Source organism: Adiantum capillus-veneris, chromosome 22 (assembly GCF_014529385.1).
Source record: "Adiantum capillus-veneris isolate H3 chromosome 22, ASM1452938v2, whole genome shotgun sequence".
Classification (NCBI taxonomy): domain Eukaryota; kingdom Viridiplantae; phylum Streptophyta; class Polypodiopsida; order Polypodiales; family Pteridaceae; genus Adiantum; species Adiantum capillus-veneris.
Window position 1 is genome coordinate 10,297,413 of NC_140952.1, and position 15,088 is coordinate 10,312,500.

At 42.4% G+C, this 15,088-nt stretch overlaps 1 protein-coding gene across 1 annotated transcript; it reads left to right on the top strand.

The window, feature by feature from the left end:
* The first annotated feature begins 3,183 nt into the window (after nucleotides 1–3,183).
* LOC147428900 (uncharacterized) lies at nucleotides 3,184–5,409 on the top strand. Its single transcript, XM_086495337.1, has 2 exons — nucleotides 3,184–4,745; nucleotides 4,858–5,409. Exons 1-2 carry the CDS (start codon nucleotides 3,465–3,467, stop codon nucleotides 5,074–5,076), a joined length of 1,500 nt encoding a protein of 499 aa, XP_086351463.1. The 5' UTR covers nucleotides 3,184–3,464; the 3' UTR covers nucleotides 5,077–5,409.
* The last annotated feature ends 9,679 nt before the right edge of the window (nucleotides 5,410–15,088 follow it).

The following is a 15,088-nucleotide window of genomic DNA, read 5'->3' on the forward strand; positions in this document are numbered from 1 at the left end:
AGAAACACACACACACACACACACACACTCCAAAGCTCCCCCTTTACACAAAGGGAATACTGGACACATAGCAGGCTCCTAGCCCAATTGCCCCCAAACTCTCGTCAAATCCTATTGGATGGCCATAGAGGTGGACCAATGAGAATTAGGCTAGAGTAAAATTAGTCTAATAAATCTTAAAATGCTTGACAAAAGAACCACCAGAAATTAAGCTCCCCAGAAGACTATTGGACAGTCTACCAAGGGGTCCAATGAGCATCAAGCAGCCCAATGGCTTGCCTGATTCCTATTGTCCAGAAGACTAAAAGGTCCAATGAGAGTTTAATAAATTATTTTAATTGCCTAAATCTCTCACAAAAGGGAAAAGGGGGACACATGTCACAAGGCTATCAATTATGCTTCTAATTTGTGATTGGCTAAGCTCTGCAGGGCCAATGGGAAGCAAGGAAGAGTAATTGGCAAGAGGGCTCAACCAAGAAGAGAGAGAGAGAGAGAGAGAGAGGGCTGCATTTTTGTCCAACACATTGCTACACACACACACACACACACACAACTCATGTGTGCAAGAAGAACTCCATCTCCTTCTCTAAGCATTGAGAAGTAGAGGCCTACACCAACAACTCTTGGCTATGGAATGCAAATCCAACCAAGAGCCAAGCTTCAATGGCATGCTCATCTCCTCTACCATGCTAGTTACTAAGCTAAGCTATGCTATTAGAGTGATTATGTGAGGAGAATACTTATTTCTCGTAAGATACACCTTCTTCCTCTCAATCTTTTCTCATTCCCTGCTAGCTCTCACCACTTTTCAAGGTGTGTGAGGTCTTGGGACTGAGGCTAGGGACACTAGGTGTGTTTTTCAAGCATAATTTGTTGCATGAAGCTTCCATCTTCATTGCATCAACGAGTTTTGTCAAGGGGCACAAGAATTGTCTTGTACAAAAGTCTCCTTTGATGGGAGAAGCTATAATACAAAGCCTTTATGGAGGGGGGACCGGCTCCATGTAAATCCGGTCCTCAACTGTTGTCAATTGTTCTATTTCTCTCTCTTTTCAAGTATTGTCTATGCCAAACTAGCTAGATGTAAATTGCTATGTTGCTTTCTCAAATTAAATACTCTCTCTTTGCTTATTAGAAACTTGTTCTTAATGAAATGCTCACTATGTTATCAATTTCGGCTACACTCAAGTTACTAGTGCATTTAATGTTACAAATGTTCAGTTGACTCTGACTTCCAACTAGGAGATATGTTTGTGTCAAGAGTTTAAGCTCATCATTGGTTTTTGCCAAAATGGAATGAAACAAATGAACATAAGGAGATACGATAATGAACTGAACTGAAAGTACAAAGCAGATGTTGGACACAAAACATTGGAAGTGATATATCCACATAATGAATCAAAAGTACAAATGGGCACTAAGTGATGGATTGCAATAAAGCAGCAGATGTTGGACATAAGACATTGGAACTGATATATCCACATACTGAATCAAAAGTACAACTGGCACTAAGTGATGGATTACAATAGAGAAGCAGATGTTGGACACAAGACATTGGACCTAATATATCCACATAATGAATCAAAAGTACAATTGGGCACTAAGTAATGGATTACAATAGAGCTTGGTTACAATTAGAGCAACAACTCGACGACTATAAAGGGCTAGACAAATGATTGACCGACAGAGTGATAGGGTCCCAAAATGAAAGTAGTGAGTCTTATTCATAGATGCTCGTACATGGTGTGCATTGTCATAGTTACTGGCGGAAACTACTACTGGTATAATCTGATAATCCTACTATGTAGAGAGGTAGTTCCCACTATCTACAATGAAACATGCCATGTTGAAGTGCAACGTTAAACATATAATGTATCCAAGAATGTGTTTCCTCGCTTGTTCATTTGAGCATTTTGGACTTGATACCTTGGTTACAATTAGAGCAACAACTCGACGACTATAAAGGGCTAGACAAATGATTGACCGACAGAGTGATAGGGTCCCAAAATGAAAGTAGTGAGTCTTATTCATAGATGCTCGTACATGGTGTGCATTGTCATAGTTACTGGAGGAAACTACTACTGGTATAATCTGATAATCCTACTATGTAGAGAGGTAGTTCCCACTATCTACAATGAAACATGCCATGTTGAAGTGCAACGTTAAACATATAATGTATCCAAGAATGTGTTTCCTCGCTTGTTCATTTGAGCATTTTGGACTTGATACCTTGACGATCTCATGTTTTGAAAATGGCCAATTTCTTGAGTCCTCTATAGACTTCTTTGATGGTAAAGAAGGAAGGCATACATGAAAGAGAACCATGACACAACATCTTTACTATATTTGGTTGCTCATGTAGATTCTTGCAATGCATATACTTATCTATAAGAGTTAAGTCACAGACACTCTCAACACACTTGCCCTTTATATTTCTCCCAAATTTACCACATGCTTGTGCCCTTTCTTGGGCTTGAACAGATGGTCGATTGACTTCCCACCTTCTTCTCTTCTTTTAAAGAAGTGTTTTGTATGCATGGATGGGGGGGGGGGAGAGAGAGAGAGAGAGAGAGAGAGAGAGAGAGAGAGAGAGATTTGCACACTCAAAACCATGCTGCTACAATTTTCAAGAGCCAGAGTGTGGGAGAGAAAGAGATTGCATCAACCACATGGGAGAGATTGAAGAGTCGGTACAAAAATGTCACGAAGCTTCGTGCACTCCATAAGCAATTCCACGTGTTGGTTTAGGAGATAGCAACTTAAGAGCCTTCCCTTTTCCTTTTTCATTTAAAGCCAACTCTTGGTTTCATGGATCACCCCTGCTGCACCATTCTTGCACTCATCCGTCAAATTGAACAAGATTATCTACTAACATAATATGGTGGAAGGGGGAGCCCTTTACACGTGTCGCAATCTGCGACCTGAAGGCTAAAGTCCAAAACTAAAAAAAGCCCCTTTGCACGCGATAAAGAGAGAAAGAGGGGGGAGAGAGAGAAGCCGCCGAAGGCGACCGGCCGTACTAGTGTCATATGATAGTGTGGGAGCAGGGGCCAATATTTGGCGAGCAAAAGAGCGGCACGTGGAAGATTTGAAGAACTAAGTAGTGGGTCCCTAGCCTAATTTTGGTTCTCTTGCCCACTCAAAACCTCTATATTCTCTACATACACTCACACAAGTACATGCACACTGCAAGGTCTTCATCATCAACCGCCTCCATCAACAGTCATACCTCTTGCAAGCTCCTCACGAAATGGGTCTTTCCTGATCTTTCCTACTTTTGAAGAAAATATTGTTTTGTTGGGTCTTTCTTTCTGAGATGCTGCTGTGCGCCTTCGTGGAGCTTTAATGGAAGCTTTACCCGCAACCTTTCAGCATCCTCCGTGATATGGGGCCTCCTCCTAACGCCTCAGAGTAGCTCATTTGTGCTGTGTTTTTCCAAGCATACGTTCAAAGGGACACAGGCCATGGCTCCCTCCTTACCTCCTTGCATCGGCAATGCCTTCTGCTCGCATAGGCAAGCATCCTGTGTTCTGCTGGTGACCCTCGTTCCCTTTTTCATCCCCTTCTTAATTCTCTGTGTGCCATTTTTGCTTCTCTTTCTTGCCCCATTGTCTTCCCTGCTCCTCTCTCTTCTTCTGTTATACAAGGTGCAGGTTTCAATAAGCTCGAGACGACGCTCATCCATTCTCAGCAAAGATGCTTCCGGGAAACTGACTGGATTGACTGAAGCTTCATCTATAGACAAGGAAGGAAGGAGGTGGCAGGTTTTGCCAGGGTCTGCTGAAGAGCTAGATGGTTCAAATTTGCAGAGTACGGCTGTTTCTTCAGTACGAGATGGGGAAGATTCGCACCAGATGTCATCAAGTGCTAGCAGTCTCATTGGGGAGGAGCCTGACGATGTCAAAGAGCTTGATGCAAGAGATGAATTAGAGCAAAGGCATGCAGATAGAAATGTAATAGAGGGGATAGAAGAAGTGTTGCCTGACACCCACAGAGAACATGCCATACGCGAGGGCTTGCATGTTATTGCATCACCCAGCACAGAAAGTGCCACTGAGCACACAAAGGGAGAGGAAGATTTTCCTGTGGAGGGCATGCCATTGGATCTAGAGAAACAGAGTGATGTGCAAGAACAAAACATGATGGATGCCAGCCTTCAGGATAAGATTTTGACACCGTTGCCTTCTACACAGGATCAAGGAAGCTTGCAGGCCACATCAGAAGAGGGCCATAATGGCTTTCATCATCCAAGTAGCAGCATACCTGCACAGGAACAAGGGGATGATTCTGGGAAAGATCTACCTGCAGTGGACTCGGGTGTTCATGAATCTGTGGTTGAGTTCGAGGAGGTGCCCTGGAAAGATGTAGGCGATGAGATTTTTGAGATGGACGCTCCTCACATACATCTCGATACGCAAGAACAGGGCAGACAAGACCTTGGCCTACCATCTCAAAAGCACTCCAGCTGTATAACTTTAGACTTTGGAGGCAGGCCGGAAAAGCACGACTTGCCGTCGTCAATGGAGAAGGGTGCTGAAGAGGATGAGACAAGCTGCAGTGCAACGGATGGTTTTGAGCGTGAGAGAGCAGAGGCCGTCGCAAAGGAGCTACAAGATGAGGCGCTGCCACAGAAGGGAATGTTAGCGAGTGATTTGCAAGATTCTCCAGGATGGGATCAACCATTTGAAGCAAGCAGCTCTGCACCATCATCCACTCAAAGACCATTTGAACATGTTGAAAACCAGGTATTATTTTAACATTGTCGTCGCAAAGTCGCAAGAGGCGGATTTGATTTGCACCTGATGATGTGTCCTTATGAATATAGCAACATCAGTAAGAGTTTGTGGGTATTGGCAGGGCAAGGTACAGGACGAGCATAGGATTCTGGCGGATATTTTTGCTATCAAGAAAATTGTAGGGTATGAGGGTGAAGTTCATGCATCAGTCATGGAGCAAATTACGGCCTTGTACCTGTTTTTGGGCATGGAGCCATACAAATGGGATGTGGAAGTGGACGAATTGGAGCGAGCACAAGCAGAGACTGAGCTATTGAAGGTGGTGGTTGGTGTGAAATAGTCTTATTTACTCAAAAAAGTATCCATTTTAAGATGTCAATGCAGCTACACAAGTGGGCTATTTTGCTAACTTTGTTCCCGAATCGGCTGGACCATGGTGCAAATGGCTCTTTCAAATTCTGTTACAGTGTTCATGTTTGCACATTTGTATTCTATCCTGAGGAATTCTAGCTTGAAGTCTGGCTTTCAGGCAGTTTTCTTCAATGCAAGTACTGCAATTGGTGAGGGTGGATTGTGCCGCTCAAATCCCGTATGCAACTGTCATGAATCGCTTGTTGCACATCTTTGTTTTCAATTTTGTGTGTAATTAAGCATTTTCCCTTTGTACGGTCAATGTTTTGTTGGAGAAAGCTGCTCTAGCAGAAGGCCCCCTCGTGGGTGGACCTTGTTTTACCATTGGGGCTTAAGTTTCTGGACGAGCTTTGTGAGCGCTCTTACGTGAATGTGCTCAAGCTCCTGCTTGATGTGTTCCGCATATGAGCGAACTTGATCATGGAAGGACCTTATGATCAAATTTTGTAATGACATTTGTTTGCAGGTTTGAATATTATGCACTTATTTTATCATCTCGGTAGGGCTTGCTTTGTGAGATAGCGTAAGCAACATGCAACTCAACCCTGTGAGGTATTTATTTCATGATTTGAGAGTATCAATGGGTAATGGGGTTTAGGGTTTAGGATTTAGGGTTAGTTGTTTGTTGACCATCTTAAGGAGAATGTTCTTATGCATTTCAAGTTGATATGGTCATAGTATCGTTTGTGGCTGCCTGGGTCTTTTTCCCTTGTGCAGTAAGAGGTATAGGATGAACTCTTATCTTGGTATTGAGACTTGTTATAATGAGTGGATTACATTTTTTGATTGTGTCAATGGACTTGGCCCGAGGACATCTCATATGTATAATTGTAATATATCTTTTGTGTTCTTTTACGACTACCTAATTATGGTAACAAGTCCCCTTAGGGAGTGATCTAGTGAACAAGAGGTAGCACATGAAGTATAGGTTAAGTGCTAGACCCTTTAATCCACAAAGGAAAGTAAGCCTAGAGCTTTGACATGCAAACTTTTCTCTAGGAAAAGCCTTTGTGAATAGATCCACAAGGTTGTCCCATGTTTGCTTGATAACTCCCATTACCGTTGTTAATGAATATTGTCAAAGTTTGAGACTAACAGCCAATGTAGATGTGCTGATGCGTTAGGGAGTGCATGGACATTTGAACTCCTGTGGTTGCCTATTTTAAATTTTCTAACTCTGTTTGGCCAATACTCAAAGAGCGGCTATAGTGTGGATGTTAATTAGTGTGCCTAGGCTTTTTTTTTTTTTTTTAAAGAGCCATAAAGACCTTGGATGCTCAAACAATGCATAAGTGAAACCTTGGTATATAGGGCAATGTGTGAAATGGGAACACATTGTAGAAAATTCTTAATTGTGTAGGTCTTGTTTGTGTGAAAGCTAGCTTGAGTATGTGGCGACAACGATGGAGTCCCCATTTTTCTTCAATCTCATGGAGACTTTCATATGATATGCTCTAACCTCTTTCCATTACTTGTCTCTCTTATTTTCACACTTGTTTATATGTGTACGTGGTTACCAAGATATTATCATTGGTTAATGGTTTAGACTATCGATTTTCTCTCTTAATTGTAATATTTGCTTGTGTCACGAGAGAATAGGATGCAAGATTTGATTAGGTCTTTTGTGTGATGACCTTCATGTTTGATTGGTGCATACTTGATACACTAAATCCATGTGTGCATTCACGTGTGTTTATAATGTCTAGTAATATTTACTAGATTTTTGCACCATCGTTGTGTGTAGGATTGAGTTAGTAGAAGTAAAGAGTTGTGGGTTGAAGAATGACGATCTACAAATTTTCTCTCGGGCGAATTATTGTGAGTATATCCTAGTCGGGTCAATGATCCATGGATCGACAATTATATGGGACCACTAGCCCAAACTAGTCCCATCAAGGTATTTTAGAAGAGAGTTTTTACCAATTTCTCTCTCTAGTTAGTTTAGTATTAGATGTTGATTTCTAAAATTTGGATCTGCGTGCTTTGTAAATTTCTTCTCTTGATGATGCCCCCAATGGGAATATTGCCACTTGTGCCAACAATGTCTCTTATATAGTTTAGGGAGTTGAACAGATGTTAAGTTAATGAGAGTTTGTTCTTTCACACTTTTTGATGTATGTTTTGTGCTTAGGATCAAGAAGAATCGATTGTTAGTTTTTGCATTAGCAAGACTTGGTTTTGTTGTAAAATTTGTGGATGACAAATACACTATTCACAATCTTAGTTCATGTAATACTATGATGGCATCAGGTACCATGTCTCATGGGTTATACAAGCTCAATTTTTATGAAAAGTGTTTAGAACATTTTGCAAATGCATTCACAAATTCAAAAGATATTTTAGATGCTAATTTATGGCATATGCACGTTTTGGGCATCTAAATTTTGCCAATTTGATGCGTTTATAGAAATTTGATACCATTGCTTCATTAACCCTTTGGAGGTACCATCTAAGCATGTTTGTAAAGGTTTTATTTTGGGAAAAATACAATGAAGTTTTCAAAAGATGGTTCAATGCAAGCTACTCACAAGTTGCAACTTGTTTACATCGATGTTTGCACACTCCTTTTAGTAATAATTTGTACTTCATAACTTTCATTGATGATTACTAACATCATACAAGAGTATATCCGCTTAAGACTAAGTCCAAAGTGTTTATGTTCTTCAAATCGTTTTGGCTATTCATTGAAAATGTATCTGATTTTATTGTGGGCATCCTATATTCTAATCGAGGAGCGGAGTAAATGTCAATAGAATTTGATGCATTTGTCTTTGTTCGTGGGATAAAACACCAATGTACAATACACCCATGAACAAACTAGTATTGCTAAGAGAAAAAATAGATCACCTATGTAGATGTATGGTCAAAAGCCAAGCTTTTACACATGCTTTCTCGCTAGAGGCTATCATATCCAACCAAAGCTCTGCAATCAATGTTTCCATATGAGGCATGGCGCCTCATTTACCCCTTGTAATTTTATGTGGTAAAAACGCACATTTGTAAGGCCCCCATTTGAGGAGAAGCCATCTTGCATGAAGGAAAATACTCGTCGGAAACCAAAATTTTTACGGCCAATCTCGAGATTGGCTTCGTCGGATATTCTTTTTCACCGGAATATTATGGCCGGACGGCGACCGAAAAGTGGTCGGAAAACGACCGGTCCACAGTTGGCCGGTTGGTCGGTTGGCCGGAAGTCAATGTCCGGTGGCCGGTGGCCGAATTCAAAAGCGGACTTGTCTTCTCAAGGGCGGCCACACATGGGCGGATTGGAGGATCCGATTTGGACTTATCTACACAAGGGCGGCTACACATGGCTGCCTCTCATGAGAGAGGACAACCCTTTTGGCCTATAAAAGGAGGCCATTTCTACACATATTTCATAGTGTGAAGTTGATGCAACAAGGTGGGTGTGAGGTGGTGAGAGTGAAGCAAAGCGGGAGCTCTATTAAGGGTATAATCTCTTTGTAAACTACTCCTTGTTTTGAAGTACTAAATCCATTGAGTGGCTGCTTTCCCGTGGACGTAACCCACATTGGGTGAACTTCGTATATCATGTGTACTCTCTCTCTCTCTCTCTCTCTCTCTCTCTCTCTCTCTCTCTCTCTCTCTCTACGCTATAATCTCTTGTGTGTGAAATCTATCTCTTTCCATTAAGTAATCTACTGTCAGGACACTGGCAAGGCCGGACTAGACAAGGGCAGGCAGGGCCGGGCTAGGCGGTGTGGAAAGGGAGTCCAACTAGGGCAAAGAGCCAAGGGCTTTGCTATATAATGGGTGGTTGGGTGGTGGACTCTCAGGCTCTAGCTTCCCTTGTCTTACACTGGTATTAGAGCTAAGTTCCTATTTTGGGAAAGGGGAAGACGTGGTGCTTTCTAGCCACACAAAGCCTTGCATGTCGTGGTCGAAGACTGTGGAGATCACCCCTTGCTAAGAAAATTGACGAGGAGGAAGCACCGTGGGCAAGGGGGCTTGGCAAGGAGAGCCGCCGGGTACAAGAGCACCAAATTGACGGTGCTCGGGCTCAATCGATACGCAAGGACCTGCTGGTCACCTCTCGACACAGGGCCGAAGCCCGCCTTACAACGTATCATCCGCCTCCGGCTTCCCAAGCCTTTGCGCGCTACCTGCTCACGGCGATGGCCTTTTGAAGCTTCAAGTTCACACTTAAACGCCTAAGGCCAAGGGCCTTAGGACTTCAAATTAAATCTTAGGGGTGATACACACCCCCCCAAGGGATACACACCCCGCCACGAGCAACAAACCCAAGCACATCCAAGTGGAATCGAAACGGGTCCGGCAAGTACACAGCTTTCACAAATTCCCTGTGTGCTGGCTACAGAAATTCAGCACGCCGATAAAAGCTTCATAAGCGGATTCATTGGCGACAGTAGTTCTCAAATTGATTGCGGTCGTTGATTGCGGTCGAAAGCAATACCACTCACACTCGATTCCGTTGTAACATGTTCAAGACAAGTACCTGCACGGTTGAAATTTTGGATCATTTTCGATTTGGACAATCGTCGTAATTAGCAAGGCTAATTGATCTTAATTAGCCTTGGCGGTGCATCCTACATCTACATGTATTTTTTCTTGCTATTCCTTCCACTACACTGTGTCTCCATGGATTCGGATATCAATATGACATTGGATTTTGAGCAAAGTACGCTTGATCCTGCCAATGATGGCCCGCGGTTGGGATCCTCTCAAGGAGAGTACCCGCGACGCTACGGCAGTTAAGGATACTTACAAATTGCTCGATATTCAAGAATTTCGTGCACTTCAGACAGGCATGACAGTCATGGATGAAAATTTTAAAGCTTTAAATGAAAATGTTACTAAACTATCCACATTAGTAATTTAATTAATGCAACAGCAGTCCAAGAGTTCTGCTGACACGCACATGCATGAGCACGTTGCTACACAAGGGCAAGGCACTTCTAATCTAGGGCAAGGCCCAAATGTTGATACGTTGCATACTCTCACTGCAAAAGAGGTGGATGAATTGTTAAAAAACACCAAACCACCGATTTTTAAGGGAGAAGACCGAGACCGCAATAAGGATGCAGTGAATATCTTTCTCAGCAAATGGGATGGAATTCACGCCTTACGGCGTACTCCGGACGCAGTCAGAGCTCTGCAAATGATCTTAACTGTGGAAGGCAAGGCCTACAAATGGTGGATGTCTCTCAAGGAGAAGAACATCATACCACAGAGTTGGGCAGCTTTTGAAGCAATGTTTAGCAAGGATTTTTTCCTACAAACAAGGCCGATCGGAATTGGATGGCTTGGGATATATGTTCCATGCTACCCATCACTACTTGAAGATATCTCTCACTATCGGGATGTTATCCTCAAGTTGGAATGCTTAGATACCTTTCAACAAGTATGAGGGTTCATACGAGGTCTGACACCCGAGATTAAGAAGTATGTCAAGACCCAAGACCCTAAAACACTTGAGAAAGTCATAGTGAAAGCACATATTCATGATGATCCTGATGAAAAGAAAAACACATAATAGTCATGTGTCTACTAATATACATGGTAATACACGCACTCAATGTGGGCACAATAAAGAAAATTTCTAGTTGCCAATTCAGATGCATCTAAAAAACCCAAGGGGTCCAGGGGTTCTCTCTCTCTTGAGGACTTTGATAAAGCCTAAGACCATCACTGAAGCATAGCTATGAGTACAACATCTTGATGTTTGAATCCCATGGTGCGCCACATGTGTTGTTGTTAGGAGAAAAAGATATACCTTCATCACCACCGATTTGTACCGTTGAGCTTATGCAGCTCGTTTCTGATAATGAAATAGATCAGGTTTTCTTGTGTTACTCACTGTCTCATTTTATTTCTAACATTGAGTCTGTTGAACATTCCTCAACGCCGTTTGCTTCTCTTTCCTCTATTCCACCAATTGCTAAATCTAAACAAGCAAACGTTGCTAGTCAATTACAGAAATTATTGAAGGAATTTCAAGATGTATTTCCTAATGATTTTCCATCAGGATTACCTCTGACACGATCAGTACAACATATAGCATTGACGTGGCTGCAGGCTGTAAACCTGTTAGTAAACCACCTTACCGTATGAGTTATTCAGAAGCTGCTGAGGTGGAACGTCAGCTTGCGAACTACCTTAGCAGAGGGTTTATACAACCCAGTTCTTCACCGTGGGCGTCGCCTATCCTCTTAGTGAAGAAAAAAAACGGCAGTATGCACATGTGCGTAGACTACCGTGGCTTAAATGCAGTTACAGTTAAGAACAAATACCCTTTGCCTAGAGTAGATGCGTTGTTTGATAAGCTCACTCATGCTCGCATTTTTACGAAAATATACTTGCGGTCAAAATATCACCAAGTTCGTATTCGACTTGCCGATATACCCAAAACTACATTCCGAACACGGTTGGACACTACGAGTTCTTGGTGATGCCCTTTGGGTTAACCAATGCACCCGCAACATTCATGACACTTATGGATAGTGTCTTTAAACAACAAATTTGTCATTGTTTTCCTCGATGACATCCTAGTCTATAGTGCTTCTAAAGAAGAACATTTACAACATCTCAGGCCGGTGTTTGAGTTGTTACGCACAAACAAATTATATGCCAAGGAATCTAAATGTGATTTTCTAAAAGATGAAATTCATTATTTAGGGCATGTTATTTCAGCTAACGGGCTATATATGGATCAATCCAAAGTGGATACCATCCGGAAATGGCCTTCTAAAAATTTGGAAGAATTACATATATTTTTAGGATTTGCAGGTTTTTACCGAAGGTTCGTTAAAAACTATGCTCAAATTGTTGTTCCTATGACGGATCAACTAAAAGGCAAAGGTGAAGCTTTTCAGTGGGGATGCGCTCAACAACACAGTTTCGATACACTCAAATTAGCTACAGCTCCTATACTGGCTATTGTAGATCCTTTGAAACCATTTGTTTTGGAAACGGATGCCAGTGACCGTGCTATTGGAGCAGTCCTGTTACAAGACAGACGACCGATTGCATTTGAAAGCAAGAAGCTTGATAAAGCTCATCAGAACTATTCTGCTTACGAACACGAACTCTATGCAATAGTGCCTGCCTTAAAAACATGGCGGAATTATCTGTATGGTGCTCAGTTTGAGATTGTGTTTGACCATGAAAGCATCAAATGGTTTACACAACAAACGGATTTGAAGGGTCGAAAAGCCAGGTGGGCCGAGATTCTTCAAGAATATGACGCCAAGCTAAGGTGGTACAATGTCGTGGCGGACGCTCTAAGTTGAATGCCAGAGATCAATTCGCTCTTGTTCACGGAACTTTGTAGTGAATTTTTAGATTCTCTCAAAGGAAAATATGAGCATGATGAAGCATATTCCAAAGTGTGGAGCCATGTTCAAAAGAGGGATCCTTTTCACTCCAATGACGGTAGTGTACAGTTAACCTCCACACCTAGTTCTCCTTTATCAAGTGATGAACTACAGCGATGGAAGCATTTCACCATTGACAATGGGTACCTACTCCATAAGGGGAGAGTTTGTGTACCAACGAACACAGACATTCGGCGCCAAATTCTTTATGAATGTCATGATAGTCCAAGTGCAGGGCACCCAGGGATTAGAAAAACTTATGCTCTCGTACGATGACAGTTTTACTGGCCAGGTATAGAGGCTTTGTTCAAGCTTATGTCTTGCATTGCCAAAAATGTCAAGTGAACAAGCGGAGCGCCTAAAAGCAGGAGGACTCTTACATCCTTTGGAGATTCCCAATGGAAAATGGGAAAGCGTCTCTATGGATTTTATTGTGGGTTTACCAACCACTGTACGAGGTCATGACTCGGTATGGGTGGTCGTAGACAGGATGACTAAACTATGTAAGTTTATTTCGACCAAATCAATGGTTAAGACACCAAACTAGCCAAGTTATTTGTGGACAATCTATACAAACTGTATGGTTTGCCAAGTAACATTGTCAGTGACCGTGATCCCAAGTTTAACAGCCACTTTTGGAGAGCTGTATTTAAACGATTGGGTACACAATTGAACCTCAGTACAGCTGATCATCCAGAAACAGATGGTCAGACGGAATGAGTTAACCAGGTGCTAGGATATGCTAAGAGCATACGTCAGCAAAAAACAGTCAGATTGGGAAGAATACTTACCTATTCTCGAGTTTGCCTACAACATTGCTAAGCATGTCACAACAGGCTTTAGTACTTTCATGCTCATGTACGGGTTTCAACATAGGTCACCAGTTACGGTGGGGTTGGCAATCGAAAAACTCCAACAGGTTAAGAATTTTCTATAAGATATGTTGAAACTTGCTCGTCAGAATGTCCGACAAGCACAGGATCGGTATAAGAAGTACGCTGATGAGAAACGTCGGCAAGTTACCTTTGAAGAAGGGGAGGAAGTATTTTTACGTGTACCAGAACATTCAGAAAGTCTGAAAACTGGGCCAACACCTAAATTATATCCCCGATATTGTGGGCCTTTCAAAATACTCAAGCGAGTAGGTGATCGTGCCTACAAATTATTACTACCTTCACATTCTCGCATTCATCCGGTGTTTCATGTAAGCCGTTTACATAAACAGTTACATGGGGATGACAATGTTATTGACCAACAGGTTTTGGTTGATTTCATTGAGCCTCCTACCTTACCGCATGAACCTGAACGTGTTCTTGATTATCATGAGTTGTGTACACGTCATCACGTATGTCAACAAGCCTTAATCAAGTGGAAAGACCGACCTGAGGAAGGTGCCACTTGGGAAAACATCAGTGTTCTTAAGAAGAAGTTCCCCACTTTTGTTTTCGAGGACAAAAACTCTTCTTAAGGGGGAGTAATGTCAGGACACCGACAAGGTTGGACTAGACAAGGGCAGGGCCGGGCTAGGCGGTGTGGAAAGGGAGTCCAACTAGGGCAAAGGGCCAGGGGCTTTGCTATATAATGGGTGGTTGGGTGGTGAACTCTCAGGCTCTAGCTTCCCTTGTCTTACATCTACTCAAATATCTATTTAGCTACGTCATATTTCCTAACAACATGTGTGCTATGTTCCTCAATTGACACAAAGCTTGATCTCAGTGAGACACTTAGTAGATTGTGGGTGTTAGACATTTCTTAGAGAGCACTCTTTCTAGATGTATTGTGGTTCATTAATTATTTTCATAGGAGCCCACAGTGGCTTGGTATATCCTATGCATGTGTTTGAGGTTCGAGACGGCATAGTCTCAGTTTTGTTGCTGGCATGCTTTGAGCGAGAGACGAGACGTGTATCCTTTTTAGGTGAGATCCACCATGCTCACAAAAGACAAAGAATTTTACTATGCAAGACGTGCCAGTAGATTCTGTAGAGACAGAAGTAGAGAGGCAGTGCTCTAGTGAGACACAACAGGTGTTGTCCGAGTCTGTGCAGGTAGAGGTAGAGCGGGTTTGCTTCCTAGAGATACAGGCAGAGATGACAGACATGAATTTCTTTAATATGCTCATGCTAGAGGCTAACGAATTGGTGCCAGGACACACAATTCTACCTATGGATGAGAGGGATGTATGCATCCCAGTGTCGGCGTCAACACATCCATTTGCGGTGGGTAGTCTGGATGATGTAGTGATTGTAGATAGCACAGGGGAGGTGAGTACAGCCAGGTTTGCACAGATTTAGTCAATGTTTGGGCATCTCATGTATGACCTACTAGTGTTGAGACCCGACCTAGCAGCTGCAGTGGGAGCATTTACAGCAAGGATTGTCAGTCGTACAATGATTGACACTAGCATGATGCATAGTGGAGTTTTGCAGACCATACAGAGTTGTCTATGAGAATTACATGTAGACTCTAGTGTGGAAACGTACGCTCGCCTATCACTAGAGTCAATACGGCTGCATGTAGATCTATTGAGCAATCCAGTGTGCGTAGGTTGAGAGTCTCTCACCTATTTTCTTGTACATACTAGTAG